Below are 16,703 nucleotides of genomic sequence, written 5' to 3'. Positions count from 1 at the left end.
TTTGCATACTAATCATCTGCATACGATTTTAATACCAGCTGAAATATCGCCGGTGAACCTTAGAGAACGGCTAATGGGAATAAAGATGCTTTCGTTTAACTGCCCCAACACAACGAGGTGCGCTTATTATGGCCGTTGTTTATCGATGTAATAAACTGGCGCAGAATGTGCGTAACGAGCATTTGCTTGCGTCCATTGCGCTTTATGTAAAAGCTGATTGTTAGATAACGTGCTCTTATACTTCGATATCGGAAACATCTAATTAGCGACACATCAGACGTATGCTATCAACTCACCGACAAACAGTGATTAGCATTTTTAATTATTCAGTCGTTAAGAATGCTGGCCGACAGTAAAATGTTAATAATTGTTATTACTGAAATCTCCGATTTAAATGATGTTAGGGCGATGGAAAATCATTAAAAGTCACTTAATTTCAGTTCGAGAGGTATAATTTTATTAGTTCAAGTATAGGAAATATGTTTATAAATGATGTTACTGCCGCGAAGATAAAAAAACTGAGATTTCAAGTTCAATTTTCGATTGTTTAAATATATTGAAAATCAACCAATCATAAGATAGTTGCTTCCAAAACTATTCAAACCAATCAGACAGAACACCTTTGTGTCGATATGAAATTATTATTTATCTGGCAGGTAATAATAGGATTTAAAAAGTTACAACTAAAATTACACTATTGTTTTTTTCCTTATTTGTTGGGTATTTCACCACCTGTGAAAATTTAAAAAATTAAGTAATACGAAATCTGAACTTAAATGACTTTCTGCTTTTAATTATTTTTTAAAGTTTAATTGCGTTCTCTTAATTTTCGTTTAACAGTATTATTTCCTTTCCCCAAATTTTTTACCAAACCCCATTGAATTATATGATCGTTTTCCTAAGTGTGATCGCAATTTTTTTATTTCTCGAATTCCTGTTTTTAATGTAATCTTTATGCTCGTCTACTCTAATTTTTACAGGTCGAGAGTATTTTTTTTACCGTTAAAAGAAAATTATTCTGTAACCATGAATCCTTGTTGTCTACAAATTCTAAAAAATGAAGTAAGTAATAATATAGATTATCCGTCGGGTGATAGATATACAGGGTGTCCCGGTACTCGATACAAAAAACTCGAGTACAAATAGATGAGGTCAAAATAATATCAGTTCTTCATATAAGTAATTTTTTTTCATATGGGCCTTCGCAAACAAGTTACAGGTTCTCTTTATTTTTATTTACAGTCTCTAAATTATTAACTTCAGCATGATACAAATTTGGTGACCGATAACACAGCTTGTTTTTGATGTTTCAAAAACGACCGTTCATATGATTATTCAATAGCTATCTTCATCCGTTTCGTATGCAAAAAGTACATGGTTTTAGAGAAACAACGAGAAGATAATACCTTTGTTGGAAATATACTAATTACGATGAATCTGGCTTCACAAGAAATGACATTCTTAATTCCCATAACTTACATTTATAAGATGAAGAGACTCCGCACGGCACTGTGCTAACAAAAGATCAGCACTGATTCATAATAATTAATGTATAGTCAGGAATTGTGGGTCATAATTTAATAGGTCCACACGTTTTTGAGGAACGTCTAAATGAACATCGATATTTGGAGTTTTTGCAAAATAATTTGCAGCCACTATTAGACGATGTTCTATTCGAAGAAACGATTGGTTCATGCACGATGGGGCTCCTCCCCATTTCAGTACTGATATACGGAATTATTTATCCATTGTGTTAATAATAAATGGATTGGGACAGGAGGCTGAATTTCATGGCCACCACGTTCTCCAGAGTTTAACCCTATGGACTTCTTGCTGTGGGAATACCTCAAAAGTTTAGTGTAGTAAACCCCAATACAGACAAGGGATGTATTGCTACAAAAAATTAATTTCCATTGTGATAATATTAGACTTAGGAAGTGTGTGGAGGTGAAAGGTGACCTTATTGAAAATGTATTTTAATAGTTTTCTTTCTTTTCAATTATTTTTTAACTTACTTTAACTTATTCTTGTTTTGTTTTTCTACTTTGTGTTATATGTAAAGTGCGCTTGTCAATTTTGTTAGTAAAAATTACATTAGCAGACAGCAAGATTTTCTAGGCTCTTATTTTAAAAATATGTACGGTTCTAATATGTCCAATTAAAAATTAAAAACAAAAAATAATGGAGGCGCCACGCCGCGCGCTTCTCGATATGCACTGTAACATAAAATCATAAATATTTCCTAAACTGTTAATTTTATCGAGTTGAATCAAGAGGGTATTATTGTTGGCAAATTCTCCAGGGAACTTATTTTTGATACAGGCAGATTGCAATAGTCATCTACGCAAAAATTCTGGGTTGTTAACCATTGGGTATAGTCCATTCCTGGCGTTCTGGGCATAAAGAAGTTTCGCTATACGCATGTGTTATCGATCACCAAATTTGTATCATGTTGAAGTTAATAATTTAGAGACTGTAAATAAAAACACCTTTGAGGGCCCGTAACTTGTTAACCAAGACCCGTATAAAAAGTACCAGGACATGCTGTATATGTTAGTGATGTATTTTTTATGTTTTGTATTTATCTACCTTTTTCACTGTGAAATTTTTGGTTCTCAAAACAACCCAGATGTCAAAATACACAATAAATAAGAAAAAAAGCGAAAACAAAAACTATGCCTAAAATAAATAACTTCAGACAATATTGTTTTCCCTCTTTTATTAGCAAAAACTTTGCAGCACATAGAGAGTGAGAGCAGTTACACAAGGAAATGTTAAAGAAGAAATATTTTGAAAATAGTTACCCTGTACAGGGTGAGTCAACGCTGTGGCAAAGTTCATTTATCACTAGAATATAATTGAGGAAAAATATTTAAAAATAGGTTCGGGTGAGTGGGGGTACGGTCAAGAAATGCACATTTTAAAAATAATTTGACTTATACAGTGTGATACGTTTTTGGAGGGCTGGCCAAAGTTGTATTTTTTAAATGTTTTTAGTGGATATTTATATTTTACATGGAATCGTTTTTTGAGATACAATCTAAGTAATCGTCTCTTGTTGTACTAGGTTCACCGTAAATTCTGAAGTGGTTACTATTTATAAATGCCATACAGGGTGTTCACAAAATCGTGCCAAATTTTATCTTTTTCAAAGGCAAAAATTTACTGTTTTTTAAATGGTATTTTTTAACTGCATGTGAAAGACCTTCTCAAAATCTATAACTTTCATAACAGGTATTATATATCAGTTCCTTATATTTTACGATATTTTTAGCAACTTCTTTATTTTTAATTTTTTTTACCATAAATAGCGTCGACGTACTAGAGTTAGAGTTGAAACAAAAAAGCATTGTTTAAAATATATATTTTTGCAGAAAAGAACAATGATCCTAAATTATGCAACTTTCTTATTCTTATTGAATCTTTAGTAAATGAGGCATCTTTTATATGATAGCAAAATATATATTTATCTCAAAAAAATCGTCGATTACGTCATTACGTCAACACTGATGACGTAACGGCTCTTAAATCTATATCACAAGATGACCTTTCAAAATTTAAAATTGACGTGTTTTAGGATTTTTTTCAAAAGTCGTCCATTTTTGAAATAATAAATTTATTCCATACATTTGGATAATAGATAAATCCACATTTTATAAATCAGAGAAAAACGCCAAAAATTTCTCAGATATGAAAAGAATAATAAAAAATTTTCTAATAAGTTGAGAATTTACTACTGCCATAGTTCTAAATAAATGTTTTCATATGTACTTTGTCGTTAAACTAGAAGCAAAGTATATTGGCAGAATAGAATTCCGTAGTTTAATCTGAATCTGATCTAAAAAATCTTGAAGAAACCTGACGAATTTGCACTAACGGTAATAGTTGTAGGTAATTAATTTTTATATATAATTTAAAGACCAGTTAGTTATGTATTCTCTTTTATCTGATATGTCAAAAAGCAGTTAACTGAAATTAATTCTGCTTACAAGTCTAATAGTCGATAATCTGTATAACAGATTCATTTACATATAGTCTGAATCTGTTTTTGGAGCTTTATATATATGTATATGTAAAGTAGTCTGGGATGAGTTCACACCTGTTGCCTAAATTATCAGGTCAAGTTTCTATTACAATAAAATTATCATAAAAATGGACTGAAATTAGTTCCTTATGGTTGGTACGCCTGTTCTAAATTTAGTACCTTCAGTTCTAGGTGAGTCACCTGCGGTTTTACAATTTATTTCTTCATAATCGATTCGAACTAATTCACATTTATTTGTAGAGAAGGAGCGCCCGAGCATGGGCTTTTAGCGAACAACAATCGAATTTTATCGTTTCAGAGTATGTTGGAATGGCCTCGTAGGATTAAGGTGTTTCTATCACTTTAGACTTAATCTCGAAACCGGCGATCACCCTCTTTATGTTCGAACTGACATTTTGATAATTTACATATATTTTGTCTAGATGGAGAGGTATTATTTATTAATACCTTTCTACTGAGCGCATTTATTAAAGCCATTACAAGTTTTCCGGTAAATTCAACATGACAAGTGGATTTGATCTATTGCTCTTGGATAAATAGTGGTGGTATAGGTATTATTGTCGAAAACACTAGTTTGATTGATAAACGGTTTATGAAACCAGTTCTAATTTCATAAATATTCTATTACAATCCGCGTTTTGATAAATGTTGACTTTACAATATTTCGTGTCTGCTATTTCGATTTTTGAGTCACAAATAAGTAGAAATGAAATACTAACCTGCCACGTAATAGTTTCATTTGTGTTTCATTCTCATAAAGTTAGCAGACACTATTCAAATGTAATTGTTAACAGGTATGACTATCTAGACTTTGATCGTTTATACAATGGGTATAAAAAGTAGATTGAAATGAAAAGAGGACCATACCGTTAATATTTTCTTTATTAGTCAGTATATAAACAAATCGGCCATGCATTAAGCAGGCACGTAACCAGGAATGGGTCTGGGTGGTCCATGGCCTACCTAAAAACATGCTGGCTCACTCTGTGTTTTTTTGCAAATCATTTTTATAGAATGTGGTAAAAGATGGTAATAAGTTTTTTAAAAGTCAGTTCCATAGAACAGGGTGAAACAAACACTAGCCTACTCGCAAATATTATGCACCCCATGGCTCATCCAATTTCAGAGGTCTTGTTACGTGCCTGAATTTCAAGGTGGCTAGCCAGGAGCCAGGATGAAAATAACCATTTTGAAATTTATTTTTATACAATTTTCCTTAAATTATAACAATTTTTGCTCTCTACTGGGCAATTCAGTCATAGTGTCATAAATTTTAAGGGAAAATAGAGAAAAATGACCGGAATAGGAATACGCGATTAAAAAAAAAATTTAAATGCATATTCACGCTGAAAAAGATTTGTTCAAATCATTATTTAAACACCTTTTCGGACTGCTCCTGATCGCTGACCTACAAGCTTTATAGAGTGAACCGCAACATTCGGTCATTAACCTAGCTTTTAACCTAGATTTTAATACGTTTTTAATCTGTAGTGAGCTACAATAAATAAAGCTTTTTAGCCAGACATATGAATGAATAAATAATATATTTTTTTTCCATTTTAAATATTAACAAGTATTATTTACTTGTTAATAAAGATTATAAGGATAATAATTGTTTTGGAATGTTAGGTATACCTTATTGTGCGACTTATTGCTTTTCAATTAGTATAATACTGCCTATTTAAAATGACAGTACGTTTAAAAAAACACTTACTCATTCGTCCATAACTTTGTTATTAAAGTTTTAGAATCCGCTACACTTTAATTAACAGCAGTTAAGGGGTAATTTGCTTATTTTTTAAAAGATCGAGAAACATTTTTTTTCGATTTTCCGGCTTTATTATGCCTTTCAAATTCGTAGTTAAAATTAAAGACATTATGACTGAATCACCCAGTATACTGAAGGGAGATACACATTCACTTTCTTAAAGATTTTTCAGTAATTCCCGAAAATGTGTCTGCAGGTGTCGGAACTCAGCTTTGCTTTACGCACGATGGAGATCACAACAATATTTATGCGAAATATGTAAGTACAAATCATTGAATCATGGAAGACCTCAGTTTTGGCCTCCTCGCACACTCTATTCAAATCCTATATATCTTTGCAAACGGGGTAATTTATAACTTTAGTGTAAAAGATACCTGTGCAAGATATTCAAGGATAAAGATTAGTTATCGATTAGTGTGCGGATAAAAATTGTTCGGAAATTTTCTAACATTTATTATATTATGTTTTTTTATTGCAATAAATTCTATTTTTTGCTCAAAAACTGTTACATTTACGTAACAAACAGAAGAGGTTAAATTTGTCTCAAATAAGTCTAAAACCATATTGCTAATAGCAAAAATTATTTGCACGACTGCCTATGTTACCTATTGCAACTGAAGGGGAAAATTAAGAGATTATCCGGTAAATAATGTTTGGAAAGTGGGAAAAATGTATGTAATTTCATTTTGCAACTTCTCCATATATCCTACTACACTTTGCCACTACGCATCCGACCTTCACTAGCCATATGAAATAAGTTGAACTGTCCTTAAATCTCACAAATATTAAGATATTATTTTATAACCTCTTAGAGGTTGTTAATTAATAATTTATAATTTGGCACGCAAAATATATGTTTTAAACTGGTGTTTGCTACTGCGCATGACGTCATTTAGTGCGTTCGAGAATCGAGAAAATGAATGCCAAAAGCAGGGCGGTCTGACAATTGAGAATTGTGTTCTCAGTCGCACTAACTGACGTCACAATAATCACGTGACAAAATTTAAAATTTTACATAGGTAGTTTTAAAATTCTTTAATTAATTTGTAATATAAAAATAAACTCATTTATTTACCATTGTTAGTTGTTGTCAGTTATTGACCACAAAATGAAGTTCTAAAAGAAATTCAATTTTCATGTAAGTTGTCTATCGTATGTAAATTTTATTTGGATGTATTCAATCCTTAATTTATATTACTTAAATACACAGTAAACCGAATTAAATATACATTAATATATTTTAAGAATAATTGTTTATAGTAAAATAAAAACAAAGTACAATAAATTATCCATTTATTTTTATTCAATTATAAATATCTTCCTATTTTACATCGTTGTTGTGAAGATGAATGCTATTAAGTCTGTTCTATTTTTTGGATACAAATTTGTGTAACGTAACTATATATTTACATAGGTAGGTGGTATTTTTGTTTCTCTTCTCCGATTTTCATTGTGCTACACACATTATTCAGAAATTCTATTTACAAATAAATATTACATATCATTACATTTTCCCTAAAATTAAAATATGGCGTTTTTAAATACAAAATTAAATAAATATCTACATTAAGTATTTACAATTTGTCGGCAGTGTGTTATAATACATTATGGTATAATACTTTGTATTTGAATACCTACTGGATTGCCGCTAAAGTCGATCGGGTTTTGGTTTATCTAATATCTCACGAATTACTGTGTAGTTGGTGCTTCCTAAGTCGTTCCTGTGCCTCTGCTTCTTATATCCTAGTGGACATGAGTTCAACAAAACGTTGTTCAGTTCTCTCATATCGGACCAATCCATCAGTCTGTTTTCAATTTTCAGTTTTCTTATGCAGCCTTTGAAGTTCTCCCTCGATTTGAGGGTTCCTACCGGGGCGTTATCTAAAATACCATCGTGATTATATCGTTTCAAACTGTCATTCCGAATAACTTTACCTGGTAATCCGCCAACGTATAATGGAGCGTCGATTTCATCCATTAGCGAGTTCACGTCTGACTGTACCCAGATTTTTAGAATACCGTCAACATTTAATGTTAATTCTGAGCTGGAGTACATGGCAGTAACGTTGTGCCACAGGTTGTTGCACAGTGCAAAATCCGAGTCTAGATTATTAGTGACGTTCGACACAGCTCCATTTCCCATGTCTACCGCCATAACAATCGCTCCATTTTGCAGCTCTACAGAGAGGGCTGGGCTGTTTCTGTAGTTGGAGACACTTAACAGTATTCCATTTTGCTCGGCGGTTCTGAATTCAAAACTTAACTCCAGGATTTTGTTTATTTGGTAGTTTTCCTCTAAAAATAAAGAAATTGTCCATATTCTTAAAATAAACAGGAAGAGGCAGGGGACAGCAGTGAACATATTTTGTGGGTCAAACATTTTTTAATAGGTCAGTATGTCTGATGAAAATAAGATAACTCAATATAAGTTACCAGTTAATAAATAACTAAATACATATTTTTAAATAACTCACTGACAAAATGTCACTGAACCTTTTAAATCAGAAACCACACTATAGGGAAGGTTTTCCATGCGCTGAATCTGAACCCAACCTCAAAATTTATTCATTAGGTCAGATTCTAGTGATATTCTAACCTAAAAGTTCGAAACACGGTTTTCTTTTTATACTTGAGATTATGTTACACTATTAGGTATTTTTTTTACAAAACTCGTAGTGGCATCTGAAAGTGCTACAGTTCTTCTTCAAAATTCGTTTTAAATCGTTGGAATATCTCTTTTTTCTTCAACTTGAAATTGATTAGTTTGGTGTATTTGTTGATAATAATCAAAGTAGCACCAGGTGAAGACTCAAAAAGAGCGAAGAATGAAATTACAAACATCCAAATTTCATTGGTTCTTCAGGTTTTCGAAATTTTATCGATTTTTTTCAATTCTGAATTTTAAATCAACATCTTGGATTGGCCATTTTGAATGTTGTAACTTTGACTTCAGATTCATAATCCTGCAGAATCGATGGGAATTTAGTGCTTGTAATCTGCATATTTCTCTTTTTGAGCCTTCACTTGATGTTGCCAAGTTTCTAAACATCGACGAATACGCCATGAATTTTAACAATCAATTTATCGGAGAAAAAGATATATTCGAACAGTTCAAAATGGATTTTAAAGAAGATTTAGTGCTTTCCGCATCGATACACTTTGGCATCTAATCAGACCATTTATAGATGAACTTATCATGGTATGATTTTCCTTGAGGATGTTACAATTTTCCTCTATTATTTGCCACAATTTGTCTCGTGCCATACCAGTGGCGTATATTTTTCTAGGGAAAACAGGGCTGCACCGGTAGCACGCCACTGGTTAATACCACGAGGTTAATATTACATTCAATAAAAGGTCTAATTAAGTGAATACCCTGTAGTAAGTTTCATTCAAATCGTTCAGCGCATTATGAAGATATGACAGAAAATATATATTTTTTTGGAAACTTGGAACACTCTGTATCTCGAGTACTTAAAACTTTACTTATTTTTTTGCAACTAATCTATTCCCGCAGTTTTTGTATTTAAATCACCCTGTATGTCATAAAATAATGAATACTAGAAAACGTATGGAAAAATCACTAGAAACAATAATGTCCCGCGTATCAATAGGAAAGGTATTAGGGATGATTTTAACAAAATATGTACTCCCCTACTCGAAAACTAGTTCAAATACTTACTGTATATCGCATATGCATCACCACCAAAATAAGCTCCTTCTTCAACGTTAGGAAAACACTGTCGAATATTATTATGGCGTACGTCTTTATTTTTGATTAGTTGGTGTTCATCGTTGATAATTAATAACTTCATACATCCCCTAAATGAATGCAGTTTGTATTTCTAAAAGTACGTAAGTATTAGATCGGTTAACTTCGGATGTTTAACAATCTTACCAGATCATTAGCGTTTAAATAGTCGGAGCTCATTGGAATGCCTCCTAGATATATTTCATTTCTGACAACATTTTTCGGAACCTTAAATGTTTTTTTCTGGTCTCCATCTAGAATGATTGTCACTTTCCGTTTCCGCTTGAATATTTCAACGTTATGCCATTGTCCATCATTTAGTCTCTCCTTCAAAATTATCGGAGAATTTTTCCTTCTTCCCTTAATGTGCAAACCTAAGTGCCCTTCCGTTAACTCCAATAGATTATAGTGCTGCTGCTTTTGAATGCCCTGAAACATATTAGTACTTTTTATAATTATCTATTAGGTATTTAATGTAGAGTTATCTATTATATTTTGTATGAATTTCTTGTTTATGATTTTTTTTTGGTTTTGGATATTTTTTAATTTTTTTTTCTAATAATGTTTAAAAAACAACTGGACGTTAAAATATTATGGCTCAAACTAAACTACCAAGAATGTGTGCACCGATTTCTGTCAATTACCATTAAAGACTATCTAAACCTCTGGTAGTGACGACATTAATCCATGACGCGTCAGTTGTGAGGCTTTATATTATAGGTTGTAATGGGCTCTTTTTAAAAGTGTGGGAGATATACTCAAAAGAGTATGCCATAATAGTAATGTAAATGACTCGTATAAAATGATGAAGTTTGACTGACTAATACTGAATAGTAAATATTCTCATTTTAATACTCTTTTGATCGTATTTCCATTACTGTTACAGAGCAGATATCGTTATACTCATCAAATCTTATATCACAGTAATTCTGATAAAGCGTTCTAAGATAATATGTAAAAATATTATTTTATACTTATTAAAAAAAATAAATGTTTGGACCACATTTACGTAATATTACTTGTTATTTTTTTAGAACATTAATGTTCAGAACATTTGTATTTTTCATATTTATCTATAAGAAAAATGAATAGGAAAATAAATAGTACTTACGGTGGATATAAAAATTACCCCGTTAGGATAAAATGTCCTAAACTGGAAGGTAATTTTATAGTCGTGTTTCCAGAAATTTGTTTTTATGTGGGTATAACTGTCCGATTTGTCGCCATATTTAACAGCGTCTGGATCGGTTTCATAATTGGCAGACGTAGCGCAACCCTCTGTGTTTTGCATTGAATTCGAGATGTGAGTTGATAGACTCTTCACGGCCTTTTCTTTAATATTAATCTTGGCTGGTGGTGGTTCTCTACCGATGTCCACATTAGAAAATCCGATCACACTTTCTGGGGTAAAGAATAATTCCCTGAAAACGTGTTCCAAGTCCTAATTACCGACTACAAATATAGAACTGTATAGGGTGTCCTGAACTCCATAAGCCAAACTTTATCTGGTAAAAGTTCAGTTCAATATGCTTTAGAAAGTGCTTAGTTCCCTAGATACTCTTGGAAGTCGAAATGTCTGTTTTCTTTAATATATTCAAAACGCTTAGAGATAAATAAATGAAGATTTACATAGGTATTTCACTTTTTATCCTTTGTAAGGCAAGATGACAACTACGAAGAATAATCATTTGTATGTGAGGAATACTGAGGGGCTTAGGTAAAATTTTATCCTAACTTTTTTCGCAGGACATTCGCCTATCAAAAATACTAGTTCACAGTTAATTTTTTCCTGAAGGTTGGAAGATAAATACCTATCTGTAAATCGTTTCCGGAAATTGAATAGTATTCAATTCAATTCTATAGCAAGGTAATAGAACGGATATGCAATTCGGGACACCCTGTATGTTTAGAGTACAGCAATTACATCTTTTACTGATGATATTGTAGGAAACAACTTTTCTGTGGGCTATATGCCCCCTCAAGCATTGAATTACATCTCCAATATCTACTAAACGTCTATGATCATGGTCAGCAAAATCATAAAAAATATCCGGGGATACTAATGAGGGCTAATGACGTCGAAACCGGGTTCTGTCAGATAATTTTACTGGCGAATGGTCTGGCTAGTTGTTATATTGGAGATGTAAATCAATGCTGGCCGTGGCATTGTTTACGACAATATCAGACTTACTTTAGATAAGTAAAATGTGGTACTAATTACGCATTGTTAATTTGATTTGCATTCATCAGTTGGAGTTGACAATGGTTAAACAATTTAGTGCTACTTGTCAGTTTAGTCTTCCTGATGTTTTGAGAGGTATACTTCACCCTTCTTCAGAAAACTCTAAAACTGTAGATTATTTTAGTCCTGACATCGGTTGCAGTTATCTCAATTTATTTGAATTGTTATTGCTTCTCTGTATAGTTTTGGTAACATTGTTTTATTTCTTATTATATTTCTCTATGTTGATATGATTTCAGTGACACTTGTGCCCTTTTAACCTTTGCTAATATGTCTTTCTCTTTGTCAAATGTATACTTTGTTGCATGCGTACAGAAAGGTGCATACATCGGGGTCTTGCGGTACGTTGTCTTTGTAGTTAGGTACCCTTCTGATGTCTTGTTTAGTATTTCCAATGTTCCTATTAGTATATCTTTTTTCCTCTTCTTAGTATACTTAATAATTAATCTACAGGAAATAAGTGTATGCAGTAACTCGTGCAAAGTACACATTAGACAAATAGATGCAATGCAGATGAATGAGCACAAGTGTAATTTATTAAATAACAACGTAAATAAATTAACAGTTGCGGAGCAAAATATATCCAAGACCTTCAGGAAGCAATAGAAATCCAATAAAATTGCGAGGGCTTAGAACTACATAAAATTTGGAAATAATACTCAGAAACTAAGGACCGGGATGCAACGTAATAAATAGGCTTCGAACTATGTACCGAAATGCCATGGACCAGAGTACACACTAAACGTAAATACCGACCAGGCGACTTAATATACATTTTCAGACTTTCTTCTGAAGAAGATAGCGATATGTTACGTCGTGAAGTCCAACCAAGTGACAACCACCACATAATGGTTTCATAAAGCTTGCATATGTGTTATAGAGAGATAAGGTAGTTAACCTTATTAATTGTCTATTGCAATCATGTCTGTTTTTTTCTATCTTTTCAAAATACTTATTTTAACTTATTTAATTATTATACTTACTTATTATTTATGAATATATTACTAATTCCACCACTAAATCCTTCATTCATGTCTCCAATTCCCACAATACGATTCTGAATTTTGATGTCATCTGAGAAATTAATATTTTTCTCGTTCCTGTTGACCACTAAAGTTCCTTCTTTTGCTGATATTTGAATGATATTGTAATCATTTTTATCTAAATTGGCGTCATAGCTGATTTTCTCTCCATCAATCTTCAATTTGTAATTGCTCAAAGAGACATTGTATTGACCAAGGGTCATAATCAGTCCATTTGGCGCAATGGGCCATAAAATGAAACTGATACTCTCGATAATTTCATCTAACAGCTTAATGTTCACGTATCCATTTGGTCTGATCCAAGCTTGATTGAATTCTAGAAGCTGAAATCCCAAAATATGAACTGTATTACTTGGGTAAAATGTTAATTTTAAAAACGCTGTACCTTTATAAAATCTACTTATTTTGGATTAGTGCAATAAATATTTTTTTTTTATTTTAATTTGTCATGGCAACAGTTGTAGTACCTAGCTAGATATTACTATTACGTCTTTCTAAATTATTAAGATGATATTATTTAGTAACAATTTAATCAAATTAAATCTTAAATAACGTGTATATAACTTTAATCAGAACAATTTGAATCAATCTAGTGAATTTTTTTCTAAAGATATGGCGTAAAATAATGTATATTTACATACTTTAACCTAAACTTACCATAGTTTTTCGAGAGGACTTTTTTATTTGCCATTGTTGTTCTCGGGCTAGGGGAGGCTCGGGGGACGGGTCAGCTAGTAGAACCTCTAGGTCGCTCGATATTGACTTTCTTCCTAAGTTTACTCAGATCTTTACTATCGGTATCTTCAATGTGTCCTAGAGATTTTGCTAGCGGGTCCGTCTTCACAAAGTCTAGCCCGAGAACAACAAGGGCAGGTTAAAGATTCCTAGCTAAAGCTAAGCAAGTGGATTGTCTATAACTGGTGGCGACCAGGTACATAAATCGTGGCATAATAGCCCGAAAAACCACGATATTTTAATTAACAGTACGGATTGTGAAAGCCTTAAAAGTGAATCTAGTGCACTAGTGCAACAAGGTTAAAGTATTGTGGTTTTAAGGCTTTCACTAGATTCACTAGATTCACAAGTGGAATACTAAGTGATAAATGAGATATTTTACGGAATAGTACATTCTCTTTCACTCATGGGATACAATTTCCACTCATGATATGAATGTTATTTTAGATACTTTTTGCATAAATAAACTACTACCGGTTAACATGATTGTGTCACGACAAGGCCTTGGCAAAAAATCGATATATCGATATTTTTTAATCAATTCATCGATTCCCAGAAAAAATTGAATCGGAATATTGAATAGGATCGAGATATCACGTCGAATCGAATTGTCGAATCGAATCGAAATGTCGAATAGAATCGGCAGTAGGCCTGAAAAGCGGTATATCGATTAAAATCCAAATGAATTCATATCGATAAATATCGAAAAATCGAATCGGAATATCGATTCGAATCGAATTTGAACATTTATGTGTAGCTTAAAATTGCTCGATTTATTTATTATAATGATATATTGCGGTCGGGTTTATTAAGGCAACGTTTTTTTCTAATGTTTCGGTTTATTAAATATTAAATCTTCAGAGGCTCCACGATACATTTGCATAACATTCATTATTTACGAGTATTATGCTAGTTGAAAACTTTTTACACTTTTAATTTCATTGTAATTTTATCGACCTGATAATAAGATTTCAGTGTGAGGTCAGGCCCATTTGCACAAGCATATCTTAGCGACCTTAAGGGTATGAGAAACTGTTTCATGTCTTTAATTTTGGAGATAAGACACGATACAGTCTCTCACATAGCGGTCTACCACCTTGACTGTATTACGAATTTAGGCAAATAGTATCTCATATATTTTGTAGTGTACTAGGTATCATACACAGCAATTATTACAAACAACTTTTTGTCTAACTCTATTATTTTATTCCCTATGCATAATATAATTAAAATAAATAAACATTTACTAAACAGTGAAACAAAATTAACTATTTTTAATTGAAAATAAAGGAATAAAACAAAAACAACATTATTAGAAGATATAGACAAATCCAAGAAAAAAATTAGGCGATATATTTTTTTTCATTAAGATCACTAGTCCACATAATACTATAGCATCCCTAGTCATTACGAAATATGTTAATTTAAATGTTTAATACTTTTTTATTTGCCTGTCAATATTTGTCAAACACAATAGGTTTGTTCTTCCGGCTAATGCTATCTTAGTAAGTTAGCAATTGTTTTAAACTTTTGATAGTAAGTTAAACTTATCGTCAAAAGTTTAAATCACTGTTGTTTCTTACTGCTAGTAGTACCACTACCTACCAAATACCTGAGTATTTATTTGCCTATATGTTTGGTAACAAACACATTGAATGTTTCATTCATTTCATTTCCATCTATTCTATTCGATTCAAAAATACAAGTCGATTCGTAACGATCTACAATTTTTTCCACGCCAAACTGTTGCATCATATAAATTTAACTCTACAATTACATGTTCCGATTGAATTTAGTTCGATTCGATCTTTCGATTTAATTACAATTCTATAAAATAAAATTTGAATCGATATATGGATTTATTGTACAGGATTAATCGATTCGATTCAAATAAAATTATACAATTCGATTAATCGATACAAATCGATTTTTTTGACGAATCGAAAATCGATTCGTCATTTCGCGAATAGCAAGGGCCTAGTCACGATACTCTAGATACATTTTTGTTATCAGGTAATAGTTCAGGTAAAATTGTTACCATTCATATATTTTTTCTGCTATACATAACATGTTTAATCCATTATACAGAAATTTTCTTTGGGTTGGACTTTTTCTATAATTCATTTGTAAAGCTTTTACCTAAATTACTCACCTGTTTACCTGTTTTCATGATTCCATAAGACATAACTTCGTTGGTTAGTTGCGAAGTTAACTTTAAGAATCCCAAGAAAGATGTAACGTTAATGGGTAGACAAACTTTATAGAATGTGGGTCGTACGCCACCAATGTGATGTGAAACTTGTTTTATTTTGAACACATTTTTTCTGTTAATGTGATTGCTGTTTTTCTTCTTGGCCTGAGTAGTCTCATTCTTCGCAAATAGTATGTAATATTGCACTCCGCTGCTTACTTCATATTCCGTTATTATTTCTGCTTGGTATCTCCGCCCATTGTTGTACTTATTATCCAATGTTAAAGTACTGTTTAAGCCATTTGAATGTTTAACAATTAAATTTAAATAGCCATTCCTCAGGAATAATATTATATAAGCACAGTTTTCCTTAAAATATAACAAGAATTAATGCACTAATTTGATATTTAACAAAATTAACATTGTTTACCTGTTGCGGTATCAAACTGTTTGCATCGTCAAATGAGGCTAGGTAAATTAAACTATTTTCATCAAATGTACAGAAATCAAATCTTAAAGTTAGTTTCGTGGGATTGAGTTTATTATTTCTTCCATACACAGCGTATCCCTTTCCATTGAAAAATGTGTTCACATTATCTGGCTGCTTATCAGTTTCATCTCTAAAATAAAGAAAAGTTGAGACATTACACGAATTAATTAACGAATTAACGATTTACCTGATTTCGCCTGTACATTTTCCTTCCGTTCTCGAAAATTTCCACAGGCCAAACTGTTTTCCATTGAGCATGACTTTAGATATGTACGTTTTTTTCTCAATTACGTTATTATCCGTACGACCGATTTCAATTTTATCGCTAGGATGTATAATGAAGTACTCGGAATCAGTTTTTGCTTGTCTTGGTTCCATATCGTCAACTTGCATTTTGATTAAGGAACCTAATCTAAAAAGTCACGTGTAAATATGCTA

General features: G+C 32.0%; 1 protein-coding gene across 1 annotated transcript in view; it reads right to left on the bottom strand.

The window, feature by feature from the left end:
- Window positions 1-7,461: 7,461 nt before the first annotated feature.
- LOC108906174 (laminin subunit alpha-1-like) overlaps window positions 7,462-16,703 on the bottom strand; it is a 249,566-nt gene continuing 240,324 nt past the window's right edge. The window contains exons 26-34 of the mRNA XM_018709372.1: window positions 16,453-16,677; window positions 16,206-16,395; window positions 15,737-16,144; window positions 12,790-13,172; window positions 10,694-10,985; window positions 9,712-9,993; window positions 9,496-9,658; window positions 7,749-7,991; window positions 7,462-7,694 (exon numbers count right to left, since the gene is read on the bottom strand). Of these exons, the coding sequence (XP_018564888.1) occupies window positions 7,462-7,694; window positions 7,749-7,991; window positions 9,496-9,658; window positions 9,712-9,993; window positions 10,694-10,985; window positions 12,790-13,172; window positions 15,737-16,144; window positions 16,206-16,395; window positions 16,453-16,677 (2,419 nt within the window). The remainder of the gene's footprint in view (window positions 7,695-7,748; window positions 7,992-9,495; window positions 9,659-9,711; window positions 9,994-10,693; window positions 10,986-12,789; window positions 13,173-15,736; window positions 16,145-16,205; window positions 16,396-16,452; window positions 16,678-16,703) is intronic.

Source organism: Anoplophora glabripennis, unplaced genomic scaffold (genome assembly GCF_000390285.2).
Source record: "Anoplophora glabripennis isolate ALB-LARVAE unplaced genomic scaffold, Agla_2.0 scaffold126, whole genome shotgun sequence".
NCBI classification, from domain to species: Eukaryota; Metazoa; Arthropoda; class Insecta; order Coleoptera; family Cerambycidae; genus Anoplophora; species Anoplophora glabripennis.
This window is presented reverse-complemented; position numbering and strand designations above follow the sequence as displayed.